Consider the following 19,448-nt stretch of genomic DNA (forward strand, 5'->3'; position numbering starts at 1 on the left):
CCTTAGACAGAAAAACAACTTCCTACAGCTATAAATTCTTCATCTCCACAGGGACCAGGCAGTTACTTAATGTAATTCTCAACAACATAAAGAGTAAAATGAAACACAATAAAGAGTGATTACTCTTTACTCTTACTGAGATCTCTTAGAGATTACTCTTTACTCTTACTCTATTACTTACTAAAAAATATCACTGCATTGAGGGATGAACTCCTCAAAAGTCTCTAGCACTCCCAGCCCTGAACAAAGCCCCGCTGGGTGGGCTCCGTGACCTTATGAACGGGAAGCCAGCACCACCCAGATGCTCAGAGAGTCTCCCAAGTAATGGCTGGGAACACCGTCCTAAGTCTGACCCTGCCTTAGTGTTCTCCATTTGGCAGAAGTCCCCCAGGAGGACCTGGGGGATGGAGGAAAGGATGGATGTTACCAAGCAACCGGCAACAACCGAGCATCACATGAAACGGTGACTCCCCATCACATCACGCCAGCTCCCAATGACCTACCTATGGAGGTTAAAACAAGGCAGGGGCCAAATCTAAGGAACCAGGACATTCCTGACGTGTGAAAAGTTCTGTAAAAACATGCTATCAATCTCTGTGTGATAATTAAAGACTAATTAAAGACGAAACATGAACCTCAAATTGCCAAGGAATTCATTACAGAAATAAAATTTATAATTGCCACTAAACAGGACTTCGCATGTAACCAAAAGTCATTGTTGTCCGTTTCTGTAAAGTAACTGCAAACTAAGGTTCTATCACTTAAACATCCATTTCAATAATCTATCCAGACCAAATGTATAGTATAACTAAGTAACATTCAATAATTAATACTAATTTATCACAACCCTAGCAGCATACTGCATCTGTTGAACACTTAACAACTGCCAAGCTCTGGCTAAAATACTATGGGTGAATTTTTATTTAATCTTGATAAGAATCCTTTGAATTCAGTGACTGTCCATTTTATTGAGGTGAAGGAATTGAGTCACAAGAGTTACATGATTTTCCCCGAACCCACAGCCAATCAATATCATTCAGGAATTAAATCCAAACAGCTGAATGAATGAACCTGGATTCATGCTCTCAATCAAAACAGGAAAATCCTAACATATTTTAATATTATATCATGATACCTATAAAATGCTTTCTACACTGACACTTCATGGCCCTTTAAGTTCACAAATTCATTTAATATACAACTAACTTTTATGAGGTAAGTATTGCTCATCCTGGTTTTATAGATGAGGAAAATAAGGCCCAGAGAAGTTAATCAACTTGCCTAAGGTCACACAGTTAGTGGGAGGCAGAGGTAGGATTGAAGTTGGAGATCCTAACTCCTATGTTGTTGCCTCTGGGATGTTCCCCTGAAAAATATCCAACTAGGGGCACCAGGGTGGCCCAGTTGGTTAAGTGTCTGACTCTTGATTTGGGCTCAGCTCATGATCCCGGCGTTGTGGGATCAAACCCTGCACTGGGCTCTGTGCTGTGCATGGAGCCTGCTTGGGATAGATACTCTTTCCCTCTCTCTCCACCCCTCCTTGCCCCTCCCACCACACCACACACTCGTGCATGCACACTCTCTTAAAAAATATATATGTGTCCAACTAATCAGACTATGAATGTTGTTTTAGATAAGAGTATCAGAAAACACTTTTCTTCTCCTGAAGAACTGTTAAGCCTTCTCCCACAGACAATAAGAATAATCTACAATGATTATGTTCCCTTCCAACTCTGGTCACATGGTATCCTAAGACCAAAACAGCTCAATCTAATGAACATTTAGGACACAGGAGCAAGAATATCTGTGCAAATTCTTGTGTCCTATTTCTGACATTATTTTTTCCCTATTCTTTTATGTATTATTTCAAATAAGTCTCTGCAAATCCTTTGAGGAATAATATGTACTATAAATAACAAATTCAATTTAGGAACAATTTCCTAAAACACGGACAACATAAATCACATTTCATACAGACTTTGTCCTAAAAAAAAATCAGAACACAGCTTTTCACAGCTGTCATTTCTAAAGTGTGATGAGAATGCTCACATTTTTGATAGACCCTCTTACACACCACGTTATTTAAAGCATATGTAATGTGTGGTTCTTCCTTCTCTCCTTAAAGGGCTGAGCATGCCCGAAGGAGGACAGTTACGTGCAGGACTCCATGCAAGGGGTCAGGGTTAAAGAGGGTATTTCCACAGATACACTCTATGCAAGTTCACATTCAGCCCAGAGGATGGAAGGAAGGAAGGATCCAAACACTTCAATAAGAATTTGAAAGAAACAATTATGATTTTTCTGAGGAAGTGCAGATGAACCATACATAGTTCTTCCAGGAGTGACTGAAATAACAAGCAACAGTGTTTGTAGGTAAAGGTGCTCTAAGCTACTTATATGTAGATGAGTACAAGTTTTTAATGCCAAAGGCATCTGTTGTCTTTTAAGGAACAGTAGGGAATTAACACAAGAAGGATGGACTCTATGCACAGCAAAAGCACCATGAACAGAGTTCCAGTAGGTAAGTGGCCAGGTTACCGGTTCATTTGCAGCGAGATGCACTCTGTGGGTTTTCAACTTGCCCCACTTCTTGCCCCCGCCCCACGCCAACCTGTCCTGCAGGGCAGGCACACACAAGTCAGCTGATCTCTGCTGTCTTGTCAGCAGAGAGGAATGGCTCTCCATAGCACACCTACGCCGGGGCAGCGAGGTGGGGATGGGTGGTGCAAACCTCAGCGGTCTGCCAGAACAGTAAAAAGACAGGGTGCAGACAAACCCAGCCCCCTTAGTTCTTACCCCCAAATCTGTCTCTACTTGAGGGTGACCCTCACGCCCATCTCCCTTCTTGCAGAGCCTGGGTTAGCCCCTCCTCCCTACATTCCCCCACTTTGTTCTTCCCCTTACAGGGTCCTAGGTTACCCCACCCCTTCTGCACCCCTTCCCCTTCCCTTCCAGGTCCTGAGCTACCCCCTCTCCCATATCCTCCAGGATCCTGTATTACCATCCTCATCCTGAGTTATCCCCTCCCTCACATCCTCTAGGGTCCTGGATTACCCCTCTGTCATGTTTTGAGGTCAAAGACAATCAAGAACTACTTTTGTTTGGATTGGCAAAACCTGGATTTCTACTCATCTTAGATACTTTCTTAAACACCAGTAGAAGAAGGGATGCCTTGACAAGGATTTTCCAACAACAGCACTGGTGAGATACAGAGGATCTCCAAAAATTGAATATCCTAGGATACAATAATAAGTCACTTTGCTTTCCTCAGCAGGATACGTTTAGCAAATTCCTTAACATAAAAGTTCTCCACATGCCCCAAAAAGCAATGGACAAATGCTTTTTCTTCCAGTCTCTCATCTGAAAATCTGTTCTGAGATGCCCATACATCTCAGAATGTAGTCTGAATGCCAAAGTCAATACTTACTGGAGTAAGTATTAAATTTGCTTTAAATTGTTACCATGTGATAGCCCTCCTCTCTCTAAAAAAGCAAAGTAAAATCTGACCAGAGGGTCATTTTTCAACCAACAATAAGTCATCCTGTTTCCTGGGGTGCATGCACCATATTCTGTGGCAGCCTTGAGTGTGATAGGCTCAGCCGTCCATGGCCTGGGTCCACCTGCAATTCAGAGCTGAAGGACACCCCACCTCCGGGAGGGTGGGCAGAACCACAGAGTGGGAAATTAAAGCAGTTCCATGGAGACAAGAGGGCAACATCAAGGATGCAATACGACTCATTACCCCGGCTGCATGGTCCAGTAAGGAAATTAGTGTGAGCACCACCCTCCTCCAAGATGGGCCTGGAAATGCTGCACCCCAGCTGACAGGGCCAGGCCTCAGATTCAAGGTCCAGAGGCAGCGAGGTCCTACCCAGAATTCTGTCCAGAATTAAGAAAATAGTGAACTTTGATTAATACACATGTAGAACTAAACTGCCCCCACCTGCTAGGAAAAGGGAGGGCCATGGAGCTGAATAATCTACTCAATTTACAGTGAAGTAGATTCTGCTCTTCTTAGAGAGGAAACTAAGGGGTTTTAAATAACTTTGACATTAAAAAACCATGGTATTTACAATGACTAAACTTCTTTAGGAAGTACTAACTAGCCAACTAAAGTATTTTGCCAACTGCAATAGCATGAGCAACATAAAAGACACTTTAGAGGAGGTATTTCAGCCAGACTTCTCACTCCCCCTGACAGAGCATCATCCCCTTGCAGAAATTAGGGCAGGGGAGCCCTGGGAGCAGTCAGCCCATGGGCATGACAGCATCCTGTCTGGGCATGAAGCCCAGGGCCCCAGGCCTGCTGACAGACCAGCCAGCGAGCAGTAAGAAGGACTTCCCAGGGAATAACAGTATGAGGACACAGCACATCTAGGGTGAGCAGTTGGGCTGGCAGTGCAGGGAGGGGGACATTAAGCATGGGCTGGCACAGGCCACTCTGTGCTATCAGCCATGCCCACACCACGTCTGGTTGTTAACAGCTATGTCCCCAAAGGTGCGATCCAGCACCCAACTACACCCTCAGCACACCTGCGGCACCAGTGACTCAGACAAGAGTTTCTAAGCCAGCCTGGAATCCAGCAGGACACGGTCTCTGCTATGACAGACACAAGGAAACCAGAAGATTAGTGCCTTATGAGCCACCAGGCTCCTTACCCCTCCCCACCCCAACAACAAAATTTCTCCCAAATTATTCTGCAAGGTTAATGTTACTTGCCCGAAGACTGTATGTTTTTTAAAAATTTTTTTTAATTATTTTTTTTTTTTTTGAGAAAGAGACAGAGAGAAAGAGAGAGAGAGACAGAGTGTGAGTGGGGGAGGGGCAGAGAGAATCCAAAGTAGGCTCCAGGCTCTGGCTGTTGGCACAGAGCCTGATGCGGGGCTTGAACCCACAAACCATAGCATCATGACCTGAGCCAAAGTTAGATGCTTAATGGACTGAGCCGCTCAGGCACCCCTGGTTTTGTTTTCTTTAAACCCACTTGTTCACTCAGCCAACACCCATGTGACAAGCACCCAAAAGGCCAGTATCTAGTGGCTACCAGGTTTCAGGGCACAGAGTACATTTCCAACATCACAGGAGGTTTGGTTAGACAATACTAGATTAAATAGTTGCTGTCCACACAGGTAACCACAAGAGACAGAAAAATTTCTGCTCTCCTAAAGCCTACCATTTGGGAAAACCCACCTCTGACCAAACCAACATCAATAATCAAATTTATAAATGGTCAACTGTAAAGTGACCCAAAAGAGTCACGGCTGGGGAAGGCCCTGCTTACCAGACAGGCACATCTGCACATAAAATGGCAAATGCTAACATAGAAGAGCCTCTATCTCCCTATAAAGAATAAGAAATTCCGACCAGAAACACAGACAGTAGGCTCACAGACTTGAGAGTTGCCTGCAGCTTGGAAACACAGTTCCTCTGACAATTTGCAACAGCATGAGGTCACCAGTTAGGCATCTCTGATCATTTCAGTTTGGGCTAATCCACAACAAACATGGATATGGAAACAGTAACTTAGGCCAGGACTTCGTGGGAGCGATTACTTGTCATGGCTGAGGAATGCCTGAAACAGAGATAACACAAGCATCTGATGGGTTCTTGTCATCTTCCAGGCCGCCCTGGAAGCAGGGCCCTGAGATGGCCTGGCCACGCCTGGGAATGTCATGGAGCAAAGGGGCTCCACAGCCTGGAGGGCAGAGCTGTGGGTGGCCTCACGCGTCAGCAGCCCCCTCCTCGGTGGCTTGGTGCTTTCTGACAAGTCCTACCACTTCTTCCACCGGAGGGGAAGTGCTAAGAAGCTACCAGACTACACAGCAGGTTTTCCAAGGGCTGGACCCTATAAATAGCAACCAGACAGGAAAAGCAAATGGCCCCAGATGCTGGTGAAAGGGAGACCTACATAAGTTAAGCTCTCTATTCTCTAAAACCAGTAGAGATATCCTTTAAGTTTTCTAAAAACTGTGGGTTTACTACAATAAACCTCCAAATTAAATATTGTTATTATTTTAGATGAGCATCTTTAAAATCTGTTATACTTTCTTGTCTCTTAAAACTCAAGATAGAAACCACGGGCACCTGGGTGTCTTGTCCCGTTAAGTGTCAGACTTTGGCTCAGGTCATGACCTCACGGTTTGTGGGTTCAAGCCCCACCTCGGGCTCTCTGCTGTTAGTGTGGAGACAGCTTTGGATCCTCTGTCTCCCTCTTTCTGCCCCCCCCCCCCACTCTCTCGCTCTCAAAAATAAAGATTAAAAAAAATAATAATGCTAAGATAGGAACCATCCTCTTCTGTGATGACATTTGAGGACTCTAGGTCATCAGCAGGGAGATGCTCAGGGTACAGAAGGCATAGGACTGTCCCTACTCCCACCAACCCCACAGGGACTGGCCTGAGTGACCAGGGGTCTCTATGGGTCTGTTGTTCCCTGTGTTCCCTCCTCTCTGGCTGTCAGCTGTCATCACCTGTCACCAGTGACATGCAACTTCTAGTCAGCAAAAGGCATAAAAATGACATTTTTGCAATATAAAGGAGATACACAGGGAGCACAAGGGTCTCTTCTGGCAGAAAAGTGGGGAAGGATTTTGTGCACAGATTTAGCCCTCCCACTTCTAGAACTGGCTGTGAGAGAAGGACAGGTAGCTGCATCTGCAAACAGGGGGGTGTCAGTGCACAGAAATAGAATGGGAAGGGGAGCCAAAAACAGACCAAGGAGACCCTCCCTGGTTACCCCATCAGCTGGTATTTTAAAGCCAAGCTGTTCAAACTAAATGTATACTCAACAGACCTGTATAAGCTTCTACAAGGGTTCAAAGAGAAATACTGAACCACTTTATTCATACGATGCTTCCAGTTTTTCTGTCATCTTCCCACACCCCTGACAGGCTCACTCACAGGATCCTGCCCCTGGGCTGTGGCTGGAGACAGACAAGCTTCACACTTGGTGCTTTAGACACAGAACACCACTGACGACACCCAGGAATAGGACCAAACAAAACCAGGAAGCAAAATAACTGCTTTTACTTCCGAGGGTCCCAGCAAAGAGAAACAGTGCACACAGTGGGGCAGTCCACACAGTCTGGGGACCTGCCTGGTTGCTGCTTGGTAAGAACAAGGAACAGGAGTGGACCCACACACTCATGCTATCGTTACCAGGGCCTTCTGTTCCAGAAGGCATTCGGGGTCAGGTACTGTAGACACTTCGTGGCCAATCCCAAACACAGACCACCTAATCTGGACACGTGCAGATGTGCCCTCATCTAAAATATCCTCTGCGAGATTCCAAAGTATTCTTTTGACAAGCACAGACCTGGAATTGGGAGGACCTGGGGTAGGAGACATTAATGGTCATTTTTGAAGGAACACAGGAGAAAGATACCAAGGAGAAAAATGGAGCAAAGGCAAGACTGGTTTTATTGACACACAGTCTACATACAGTCACAGGGTCCCCCTGAGCCTGAGAAACAGTGCTTAGCTTTTTCTTTGGTTTAAATTTAGTTTTAAAAAGTCTCTCAAACTTTTGGCTGATGAAATTTCCCCTAATGCCCGAGGAAGAGCGTGAGCTGCTTCTCAGGCTGCAGAGTGATCTGAGCGCGGGGCACCAGCCTTTGGAAGACACTGGCTGAAACATTACTCATCTTCTCATCAAGGCTGATGGGAGAGCTGTTGTTTCTCTTAGGGGTCTCCCCTCAGAGTCCCACGGGGGAGAGCAGAGCGGGGAGAATACTGAAATTCAGGACTGGTCATCAGAGACAAAACAATGTTCACACAGCACCCTCAAAGGCAGCCCTTCTCAGGAAAAAAAAAAAAAAGTCAACGTTAAAGATCACAGATTCCGTTTCTCCTAAGTGAGTGCCACATCGCCATCATGGGTACTTCTCACGTGTCCCATCCCCAAGTCAGGCCCTTTAGACAACGTTCTACAGACGTTCTCTTCTTGCCCTGAAGCCATGTCACCTCAAACACTTGTTTGAGAAAACAAGAAAAAAGAGTCCCAGTCTCATCCCAGAACTAAGGAACCAGAATTTCTAGATGCAAGTGAATCATGTCAGGCTGGGGGGTGTCTTATCACTGGGTACATTCATTTGGGCAAGACTGCCTTATCTCCTTTAGTCTTTGCCTCAATCCTAGAAAGCGGGTACTATTTACCTCATTTGACAAGGAGGCAAAGTAACTCGTCCAAAGTTATTTAACCAGGCAATTGAAGGGCAGGGATTCAGACGTTCTGGCTCAGCACAAAGCAGGGTCATGCACTGACCTGGTCTGTTACCCACAACACAATATGGAAGTGGATGGACACTTTTCTTTTGCCAAATTACAAAGCAACCTGTGCTATTTAAATGGGTGGAGGAAAGACTCTGTGGAATCAAGAGTATTTAATTTTAAATTATTTTATATATATATATATATAAATAATATGTATATAAATATATATATATAAATAAATTTATTAATATTTAAATCTATGCACGTTGAGCCCAAGCATAATTGAACCCCATTTGGGGTCCTGCCCTCTCCTTGGAACCATGGCGCAGGCCACCCCCTCCCGACGTACCACAAACTAGCTTTATAAACCATGCACACGGCAGCAGCCTCAGAGAGAGGGCACCAGGAGGCTCTGAAGTGCAGGCCTGTACTTCCTGCTGGGGAACTCTGAGTATGAGTTACCTGATAAACTCGACACACTACCATTTGGCTTGTTAGGAATAATTGAGAAGCATTTGGAAATAATTCTATGCAGGCAGAAACAGAAGTCATACGCAGCCATCCTTGTTTTATTGTACTCATTTTATTGTACTTCTCATATACTGTGTTTTTTTACAAATTGAAAGTCTGTGGCAACCCTGAGGTGAGAAAGGTTTGTTTTCATAGCAGTTGCTTAACTTGTGTCTCTGTGTCATGTTTTGGTAATTCTTGCAATATTTCAACTTTTTCATGATTATATTTGTTATGGTGACCTGGGATCAATGATTATGACTCCCTAAAACCTTAGAGGACAGGTTTTTTTTTTGCATAAAGTATTAAAAAAATTTTTTTTAATGTTGATTTTTGAGAGAAAGAAACAGAGTATGAGTGGGGGAAGGGCAGAGAGAGAGGGAAACACAGAGTCTGAAGCAGGCTCCAGGCTCCGAGCTGTCAGCACACAGCCTGACACGGGGCTCGAACCCACAAACCAGGAGATCATGACCTAAGCTGAAGTTGGATGCTAAACCGATGGAGCCAGCCAGGCGCCCCTCAAAAAATATTTTTAAATTAAGGTCTGTACATTTTTTTTACGACTTAATGCTACTACACACTTAGCAGACTACAGTCTAGTGTGAATATAACATTTTATGGACTCGGAAACCAAAAAACTCATTTGACATGCTTTATTGTGATATTTGCTTTATTGTGGTGGTCTGGAGCCAAACCTGCAATGTCTCCGAGGTATGCCTGTACACTAGGCGTGCGCGTGCACACACACACACACACACACACACACACACACACACACACACACGACACAGCCCAGAAATGCATTTAGCACTCTTGGTTACATCTATTAAACAACAACTCATAACTTAAAGTCTTATATTTTGAATACCAATTCGGTCAAATGGAAAATTTCAAAGCAGCGTTAGCTGTGTTAATCTGACAAATAACCAACTCAGATCTTCATTATGATGCACTCACCTGGGGCTCCCCTCCCACACTTCAGTTAAATACATATATCCACGCCAGCGAAAAGGGACCTGGCAGCTTGTATTCAGGAGTTGAGAGAGGCCCCGCAAGGCTGGAGTCCTGCTCTCATTCTATAAGGCAGGCTGCAGCCTTCCTTGCTGAGCAACTTTGACTCATCTGAATGTGAGGCTCCTGTCCTGCTCATAGTGCATTGTTCATAGGAAGACCACGTCAGGGAGGATACAGAAGACTCCACAAAGCGGAAACTACCATTTTATTTAGGTACTTCTAACAGAGATTCATCAGAAGTGCAAGAACTAATAGTCAAATTCAAAACTATTCTGATTTGCTTCAAAAAAAGTTTTACCATATTTGGGAAGTTTTAAAAGCTCTAAACTTCAAATGCCTTGTGATAAAATAAGAATAGGACTAACATGTATCTCAAGTAATTCTTAAGATAACTTAGGCCAAAATGGGGGCTAAAACATCAAGAAAGCTGGCCCAGACTACAAGCAGTGGAACCATAATTACCTGTTTCTCCCCACAGCGTGTCGGTGCCATTGACGTCTACCTCATGTTCCTTCTCCAGTCCCAGCAAGCACTGGACCACCTGTCAGAAGTGGCGAGGTGATTTAATGAGTTCTCACAGCCATATGTGCTTATTATATCCCATGCATCAAAGGAGAAAGTGTGTTGTTTTTTTAACCATAATTATCTCATGCTACACAAAGAGACAAAATATAATGAAAACTGTTTTCAAGCATAATTCATATGCTATTCACATTTTCACTTTGAGAAGAATAAAAAAACCTCAGTGAATTTCAGCAACATTGTTCAGGATTACTAGGTACTCAGAATTCTAATGAATTCCAACATGACCCAAATATGCCAGCCTAATCAACAAAGGACACGGGAGATCATACAAAGTGCAGTTTCTGTATAAATCGCAGGAAGATGGTGAATCCGTTTTTTCACAAAGATGCAAAACAAAGCAATATATACCTTTTCAATAAAATAAAATAAATAGTATTGTCCAGAAGATTTTTCTACTGACAGCATCATTCTTCTTTTCCCTAGTTCTTTTCCCTTCTTCCCCATCAAAAAGAGCTTGAGATCACAAGTATGGAGGCAAGAGTGCTGGCTCGTGGGGAAAGAACACTATGTGAGCCCGGAGCCAGCATCCACCCTATGCAACAGCAGCAACAGGAGAGCATAATGAAGCCATTTCCCAGTCTCCCAATCCATACCCTATGGGTAAACTGCATAATAGCCCCAAGTATGATCACATCGTCATCCCCAAAAGCTGTGAATGTTACCTTATAGGACAAGAGGGAATCTGCAGGTGTGATTATGAATCTTGAAATGAGATGATTATCCTGAATTACCCATGTGTTCATCTCATATACACCTGACATAATCACAACTGTCTTCAAACGAGGGACAAGAGGAATCAAGGTCAGAGGAAGAGATGGAATGACAGAAGCATAGGTTAAAGTGACGCACTTTGAGGGGCATCTAGGTGGCTCAGTCGGTTAAGTGTCTGACTTTAGCTCAGGTCATGATCTCACAGTTTGTGGGTTCGAGCCCCACGCCGGACTCTGTACTGACAGCCGAGCCTGGAGCCTGCTTCGGATTCTGTGTCTCCCTCTCTCTCTGCCCCTCCTCCACTCACACTCTGTGTGTCTCTCTCGAAAATAAATAAATGTGAAAAAAAATTTTTAAGGTGACGCACTCTGAACATAGAGGAAGGGCCATGAGCTAAGGAATACAAGGCTTCTAGAAGCTCTAAAAAAAACAAGGAAACATTCTCCTATAGAGCTTCCAGAAGGAACACTGGCTTTTGGACATGTTAATTTTAGCCTTCTGGCCTCCAGAACTGTAAGAAAATAGATGAATGTTGTTTGAGCCACTGGAGTTTGTGGTCACTTGTTATAACAGCATTAGCAAATGCATACACCCTTCAAGGCTTCTGGTGAACAAGCCCTGCCCTTTTCTAGGAGACAGTTACTGGCCCTGCTGAGGCTGCTTTGGCACAGCATTCCTCCCAGCCAGCTTTGAAACAGGTTGAGTTTAACAGGAGTTGAGAAAAAGGTCACATATGAATGTGGCATTCACTGTCCTCCCTGTGATGATTTTTCACACTTTGCGTTCCCATGCAGATTTAGGGAGCACTTTAAAAAAGGAAAAAACATCTCCATTTGCTTATTTGTGTATTTAACATGCTCTCTGTATATGAGTATTTAAAAAACACATTTATAGTTCTTTTTTAAAGAAACAATAAACCTATTACACAGTAACATTTAACATACTGTTATGAAATATGTATTTTTTTAAGTGAAATTACTATTTTTTCCAAAACTAAAACATATAGGGAGGTTGGCTGGCATTGTTTCCTATTTTTATAAATCTCTTTTATGCCTGTCTTAAGAGAAGACAGCTGCATTCTCTTATGTTTCTGCAATTAACTTGTTGCAGTATATTGTATTGGCTTAAATATTGTATATGTGTACTTTTAATGTTTTAAATGCCAAATTTAAGCCAGCTTTCAGTATGTATGTATACATGCACGTGTGTGTGTGTGTGTGTGTGTGTGTGTCCGTGTCTGCCCTTGTGTTTTAAATGCCAAAAAGTCAGCCAGCTGGCTCTGTACCCAAATTCACTATAAATCATTGTGGGTTCCAATCTTACCAAATACTGGCAACTCTAATTGCTTGAAGATAATACAGAGTAAGAAACAGGTGGAAGAGAACAGGTAAAAATGTTATTAAATCCTCAGACACATGGGTCAGGAGATTACAATTAAATCCTCAAACTAAGGGGACGCCTGGGTGGCTCAGTCGGTTAAGCTTCTGTCTCTTGATGTCAGCTCCGATCAGAAGATCCGGGTTCATGAGACAGAACCTGGTGAGGGGCTCTGTGCTATCAGCACTGCTTGGGATTCTTTCTCTCCCTCTCTCTGTGCCCCTCCCTCGTTCGCTCTCTCTCAAAATAAATAAACTTTAAAAAAAAGAAACTTAAAAAAAAATCCTCAAACTGAGAAATACTGACATCTACCAAAAATATGTGCTCTATTTAGCTACTGCAAGAAGCTTTCCTTCAGCACAGGAACTGTGAATGACAAGCATTCTTACATGCTACCAGAACTTTGAAGTCCTATTTTTAAAAATCCTTCAAATACTCAAGAACAATTTTAGCATTAGTATTCCACATGATTATTTTTAAAAGATCACAAGGACAAAAGAATGAATCAAAGAGAAAAAAGTGCAAGACAGCTGAGCTGGAGGGTAAACGTGGAACAGAGGAGAAACTGGGATACTGCCAAGAGAGAGCCCGCCCTCCCCCCCACCAACTGCAGGAGTCCACATGCACACCAAGACCCTGGACACCGAATTCTCTCACACAAAGGGTGGGATGTCAACAGAAGACCTAGACACGTGGTCAAACCAACTTCCATTTCTTGAAATCCTCCTTTTCTTTCATTCCTTAAGTGCATCATGGGCTAGCAACTAAGATAACTAAAAAAAAGCACCTGAGGGGCACCTGGGTGGCTCAGCAGGTTAAACGTGGGACTTCGGCTCAGGTCATGATCTCGTGGTTCATGAGTTCGAGACCTGTGTCGGGGTCTGTGCTGACAGCTCAGAGCTTGGAGCCTGCTTCAGATTCTGTGGCTCCGTCTCTCTCTGCCCCTCCCCCGCTCGTGCGTGCGCGAGCGTGTGTGTGTGTGTGTGTGTGTGTGTGTGTGTGTGTGTGTGCGCGCGCGCGCGCGTGCACGCACTCTATCTCAAAAATAAATAAACATAAAAAAAATTTTTTTAAAGACAAAGCACCCAACCCATATTGGGCTGTGGCTTCCAATTTCCCAGGAGTGTCCTCTCAGCGCCAACTCACCGAGCTGTGGCCCATGCTGGCGGCTGCTGTCAGCGCCTGCTGCAGGGCTTGGCTCTTCCTCAGTGCACCTGGCTGGGGAGGGCCTGCTGACCACTCACAGGTCAGCAGGTACCGGAGAATGTCACCATGGCCCCTCAGTGCGCTGTGCACCAGTGCGCACTGGCCTTTCTTATCCAAGTGGTCCACCTGGAGGGCAAGAGAAGGTCATGGTTTAGTATCACATCCCAAATGAAGTGCGCAACAAATCCAGTATCACTGCAGATGCTTGGTGGGGGTGGGGGTGGGGTGTTCACATTCCAATGCAACTTTCTCTAGTGCACCAAATATCCATCTGAATTACTTCCTTGTAGTGAATGAGCCCTAAGGCCAAGGGAACCCTTTGTAGATCCAGCAAACACAAGGCACCCTCAATTCCTGTCTCTTTAGCAAAGGACTTAAAGCTCCAAGTTCTCTGGGAAACATGTGTGGGGACACAGACCAAAGCCTCAGCCAAAGCTCTGTGCTTCCCAACGCTGCTGGTGAGTAGAACACTCTAAATCTGCTGTGACAAGCTAGGATTTGGGGAGAATAAAGCAGTTCTTTAGTCATTGAAATAGGGGAGCCAGCAAAAGGCAGGGATCTGGAAAATCTAGCTATAACCAAGAAAGGGCAGGAAGGGACTCTGAAGGCCTTCTAACTGGGGAAGGAGGCCATGCACAGTCAGGTGACCTAGGACATGTCAGCATGTAAAGTGGGGCCTCAAAGCCAGGAAGGCCAGCTGGCCACAAAGTTAGTGTCTAAGGGCTGCTTACCTCTAAAGGTCCAAGCAGCAACAATGAGTCATTCCCTGTCTAACCCCAGGAATACTGGACTGGAAGAGGAGCTCAGGGTCCACCCTCACCTCACTTGCAAATTCTGGTGATACTCTGCACCCTCACCCAGAAGCTTTGCAGGAGACACCTGCATGACACCCAGCCTCCTCCTACAGAGCTTTTAGCGGTGATGGGAGGGGGCCTGCTAGCCTCCACAGAAAGCTAAGCCACCATTTAGATGTAGAAATGAAGGCATGGAGATGTGCACTAATGCACCCGCCGGGAAGGCTTAATTGCAACATTCCCCTTCTTCCATGAGCTGAAGTCCCTTTACCCCCAAATATTGTATTTTTGAGGGAAAAATTAAAAGGCTCTCATAGTTTCTATAAACCTAATTAATGTCTTCCTGTTGAAATTTAAATATCCTAATTAACTATAAAGACAAATACCAGCGATTTATTTCTATTTTTATTCAAAAGCACATCCCCTCTCTCCCAAAGAAATGCTTATAGCAAACCTAAAGAGAGTTTACTGTGAGCTTGGCACTGTTCTCATTTAATCTCTCAACATTAATGGTCCTAGAGTAACTTGTTTAATAATATAGTTACATTTATTTAATGCTCAGACAACAGCCCTGTGGTAGATACTGTTGTCATAATCATTTTACAGATGAGAAGCCTGAGGCACAGACTGGACAGTGTGCCCAGCATCCTAGCTGGCAGGTGGAGAAATGAGGATTGTGGGCTGTCCAGCTCCTGCAGCCATATGCTCAAGTACATGGCTTCTAAGACCCATGGAACTCATTTTATTGTTAAAAAAAAAAAAAAAAGACATGAAATGAAATAGGATAGGGTCTTTTAAACTGATCTAGTGCTCTGTTAAAATCTGTGATTGATGGAGTTCTAGGTCACCATTTCCAGGCTTTTGAAAGGATGACCTCTACTCATGCTGCTATTGGCCTAGGGTCTCCTTGGTGTCCTGCCTCCCCATGGGTAGTATTAAGGAGAGTTAAGAGCTTATGAGCAAAACACATGACGCCTCCTCTCCAAGGCCGCACACCTGACCACCAACATCAGGCACCATCACGCCCTGACCGAAGCAGGCAGCTCACTCTTTCTGTTTAGGTGGCAATTTCTATTAGTTGCAATTCGACAAAGCAGAGACAAAAGGGAGGCTGGCCCAGCTGATGACAATTCTAACAAGGCTATGAAGACATCCTCCCCCTCTCCCCACTGGGGAATGCTACCAGCTTACCCTCGCCCCCTTCTTGGCCAGCAGACAGACCAGCTTCATATGGCCAGCAGCTGCAGCATAGCAGAGGGCGGTCATGCCGTTCTCTGACATTCCCTCCAGGCAGGCGCCAAATTCCAGGAGCAGAGTGACCACTTCCTCATGGCCAAGGTGAGACTGGACGCACAGGATTGGGGCATTATTTAACACTTCTGTTCTGTAGTTCACGTTGGCCCCTCCCAAAATCAGGAGACGGCTGACCTGTTGAATAATATCCCCCAACAAGATGAATTCTCACATAAACGTCAGTCACAACAGCATTTGGGGAGACGGGCAGTATCCTCATTCTAATCCAGGAGTTCCAAAACTAGAGTGTGCAACAGTACTATCTGCGAATGCACTGAAAATGCACATTCTTCATAGTGGAAAACTAAAAGGGCAGCTGCTTGGAAAACAGTGTGGAGGTTCTTCAAGATCTAGCAATCCCATTTCTGGGAATATATCCAATGGAAATGAAATCAGGATCTCGAAGAGATACCTGCACCCCCATGTTCACTGCAGCACTATTCACAATACCCAAAAGATGGAAACAAACTAAAATGTCTCTCGACCCATGAATAGAGAAGCAGAAGCGGTATGCACATATACAATGGAGTATTATCCAGCCTTTAAAAGGGAGGAAATCCTGTCACATGCTGCAACATGGATGAGCCTTGAGGACATTAAGCTAAATTAAAAAAGCCAGTCACAAAAAGACAAATGTAAGATACCCCTTACATGAGGTACATAGAGAAGTGAAATTCAGAGAGACGAGCGGAATCGTGGTTACCAGAGGATGAGGGGAGGTGAAAAGGTTTTCTTTAACGAGGGTAGTGTTTTACTTTTATGAGAGGAAAAAGTTCTGGAGAGCTATTGCACAATAATGTGAATATATTTAACGCTACTGAATTCCGCACTTAAAAATAGTTAAGATGATAGGTGGCTGGTTGGCTTAGTCGGTTAAGCATCCGACTTTGGCTCAGGTCATGATCTCATGGTCCGTGAGTTCGAGCTCCCGCGCATTGGGCTCTGTGCTGACAGCTTAGAGCCTGGAGCCTGCTTCAGATTCTGTGTCTCTGTCTCTTTGCCCCTCCCCTACTCGCACTCTATCTCTCTCAAAAATAAATAAATAAATGTTAAGAAATTTTTTTAAATAGTTAAGATGGTCAATTTTATGTTTTTTTTTTAAAACCAAAATTAAAAATTTTAAACACCCTGAAAAAAAAACCTTAAAATGCACATTCTCCAGCTCCACTTTCAGATTTCTGATTCAGCAGGTCTGGAGTGAGGCCTGAGACTGCTTTTTAATAGTTCCCTGATGATACGGATACTGTTGGTCAGTGGACCACACTTTGAAAAATCACTGTTTAAATAAAAATAGAAAATTCATTTTTTATGGCAATGAAATAATCACAGGATTAAATAATTAACAGTGAGCTAACAAAGACAAAAGTAAATGCAAATACTCTTTTTTTACAGGACATGTTCCTACAAGAAAAAGTAGAACACGTTAAAATGTTCCTGTGCCTCTGGGATTGTCAGCAGCACAAGACTCCCAGAAAATAATCTGTTTTTTCTGCTGATTACCACATCCACCACCCACTAAACTTGCTGTGTGATTTTCAGAAAATTACTCAGTCTCTCTGTGCTTCAGGTACCTCCTAAGAAAACCCAGCGGAATGCCATCCCATGCTACCCAATAGGTACTCTTGGTAACAACGTTGGAAGGTGTACTTTTAGTACTTCCTTGCCGACCACCTTACAAGACTTTACCTGGAAGGTATGTGCTTAGAGGCAGAACTTTCCTAAAGATGTCTGTTGTTAATTAATACTTCGTCTGCTTCTTGGAAAAAAACATTTCCTTTGTCAGTGTAATGCTGCTGGTATTTTTACCACTTAACCCCCAATCGGTTTGTGGCTCTTCCCCCAGCCCACAGTTCTTAACCCTGCTGCACACAGAAACCACCTGGGAGCTTGAAAGTTTCCAGTGCTGGAGCCCCACCCTTGGAGATTCTGACTTGGCCATGGTACCAAGAGCTCCCAAGTGACTGCCGTTGGCAGCCAGGGCTGTAAACACATCAGGTGATAAATGCAGCTACAAAGCATGGGCTTGCTCGGAGCCAGGCACCCTCCAGCTGTGTGATTTGGGGCACGCTTCAACTGCCCTCGGCCTCAGTTCCCTCATCTGAAAAATGGAGATAACAGTTTCACTTCACTGAGCTGTTGTGAAGATTAAAAATGAACATGCCACACACACATACATAGCACTTAGCACAGCCCTCAGCATCTCGTAAGTGTTAAATAAATATTGTCATGGTCACAGTCATCTTTTGTAAAATCTTCAGAAGGGACAAGACCCCAGGCCCCTGACAAGCACAGTAGGGAGCTCTGCCCCGGTGTCTGGCAACCCAGGTCTCCCTACCACCTTCCCCTGCCCCTGCTATCACTAGCACAGAGCAGCAGGGAGATCTCCCACTTATTTGAGGGGAGACATAGGCAGCTCCTGTTAACAGCCACCAAATGGCACATCCAGAAGTTCTCAGGTACCTACAGCAAAGTCTCAGCTCCCTGAAAGTAGGTAAAACCTAATAAGAACAACTCCCTTGACTGTTGTGAAAAAGAAAACCACAAGCCCAAAATGGTGTTACTTGGGCCAGGCCCGGTCACCAAACTGGGGCTTTTAATACCTAACCTGACTGCAGTTGCAACCTCTTCCAAAGATAAGTCTTAGTCTATCAATAGGGAATTTTCTGGTCAGCACCAAAGAGTTAATTTGTCACAGGGCCCTTCTCTACCCACCAAAAGAGAATGTGCATAGTAAGACCCTCTGCCCTTTCCCCTCAGGGAGGGTGATCTTGTCTGGAATAATCCTTTCCTTACTTCTGCTTATAACTTTCTTGCCCCACCCTCCTTCCTATAAAGAGCTTCCATTTTTGGGGTGCCTTGGTGGCTCAGTCAGTTAAGCATCCCACTCTTGATTTCGGCTCAGGTCATGATCTCATGGTTCTGGAGTTCGAGCCAGCCCTGTGTGGGGCTCTGCGCTGGCAATGTGGAGCATGCCTGGGATTCTCTCTCTCTCTGCCCCTCTCCATCCCCTCAAAATAATAAGCTTAAAAAAAAACAACAAAAAAAACCCTTCCATTTTGTACAACTCCTGAGGGTGCCCCTCTACTTGCTAGGGAGGATGGTGCCCAATTCATGAATCCCTTAATAAAGCCAATTAGATCTTCAAACTTACTCTGCTGTATTTTGTTTTTTAATACCATGCAGAAGATGCCAAGTGTTTTTCCAAAAGTGTTAACATCTCAATGAGGTTTCTGATCACTCTAGGAGACAGGCTCTTTTGTGACCTCCATTTGGCAGGTGAGAATACAGAAGCTCAGAGGGGTAAAGCACAGATTAGCTCTGGGCACAAAGCTAATTACTGTTACAGCCCAGCGGCTGCAGCAGCTCTAGCTAACATTGCTCTGCCTTCAAGGAAGGGGTTAATGGTTCATCCCGTACATTTATTCCTAACCACATGGAAATTTCCTGATTATCACCACCGCATAAGCTCTCCCTGGATAACATTTGGAAATGGCAATGTTATCTATAAACTTCTGGGTTTAATGAATGCAAGAAAATTTAAAAAAGGGGGTCCAGGGAGACAGGCGAAGCAATGTAATCACGAAAACAGAAGCGACACTGGAGTCTCAGTTTTCCAAGCATACTGGAGGTTCATAGCAACACAACCGTTTCAAATGTGTATCGCCTATCATGTAGAATATGACCGGATCCTTTCCACCAAGGGAAGTCAGGCCAAAGTCCACGCCTAGTTCCTGTCTTCTCCCCTCC

At 44.4% G+C, this 19,448-nt stretch overlaps 1 protein-coding gene across 14 annotated transcripts in view; it reads right to left on the reverse strand.

The window, feature by feature from the left end:
• Positions 1–19,448, reverse strand: part of TANC1 (tetratricopeptide repeat, ankyrin repeat and coiled-coil containing 1) — a 239,857-nt gene that overhangs the window by 19,213 nt on the left and 201,196 nt on the right. For all 14 annotated transcript variants that reach the window (XM_019457149.2, XM_053908394.1, XM_019457190.2 and 11 more), the window contains 3 exons: positions 15,600–15,836; positions 13,555–13,740; positions 10,198–10,276 (listed from right to left, as the gene is read on the reverse strand). In XM_019457149.2, the coding sequence (XP_019312694.2) occupies positions 10,198–10,276; positions 13,555–13,740; positions 15,600–15,836 (502 nt within the window). The remainder of the gene's footprint in view (positions 1–10,197; positions 10,277–13,554; positions 13,741–15,599; positions 15,837–19,448) is intronic.

This window comes from Panthera pardus, unplaced genomic scaffold (assembly GCF_024362965.1).
Source record: "Panthera pardus isolate Hobbes unplaced genomic scaffold, ASM2436296v1 HiC_scaffold_10, whole genome shotgun sequence".
In the NCBI taxonomy this organism is placed as follows: Eukaryota; Metazoa; Chordata; class Mammalia; order Carnivora; family Felidae; genus Panthera; species Panthera pardus.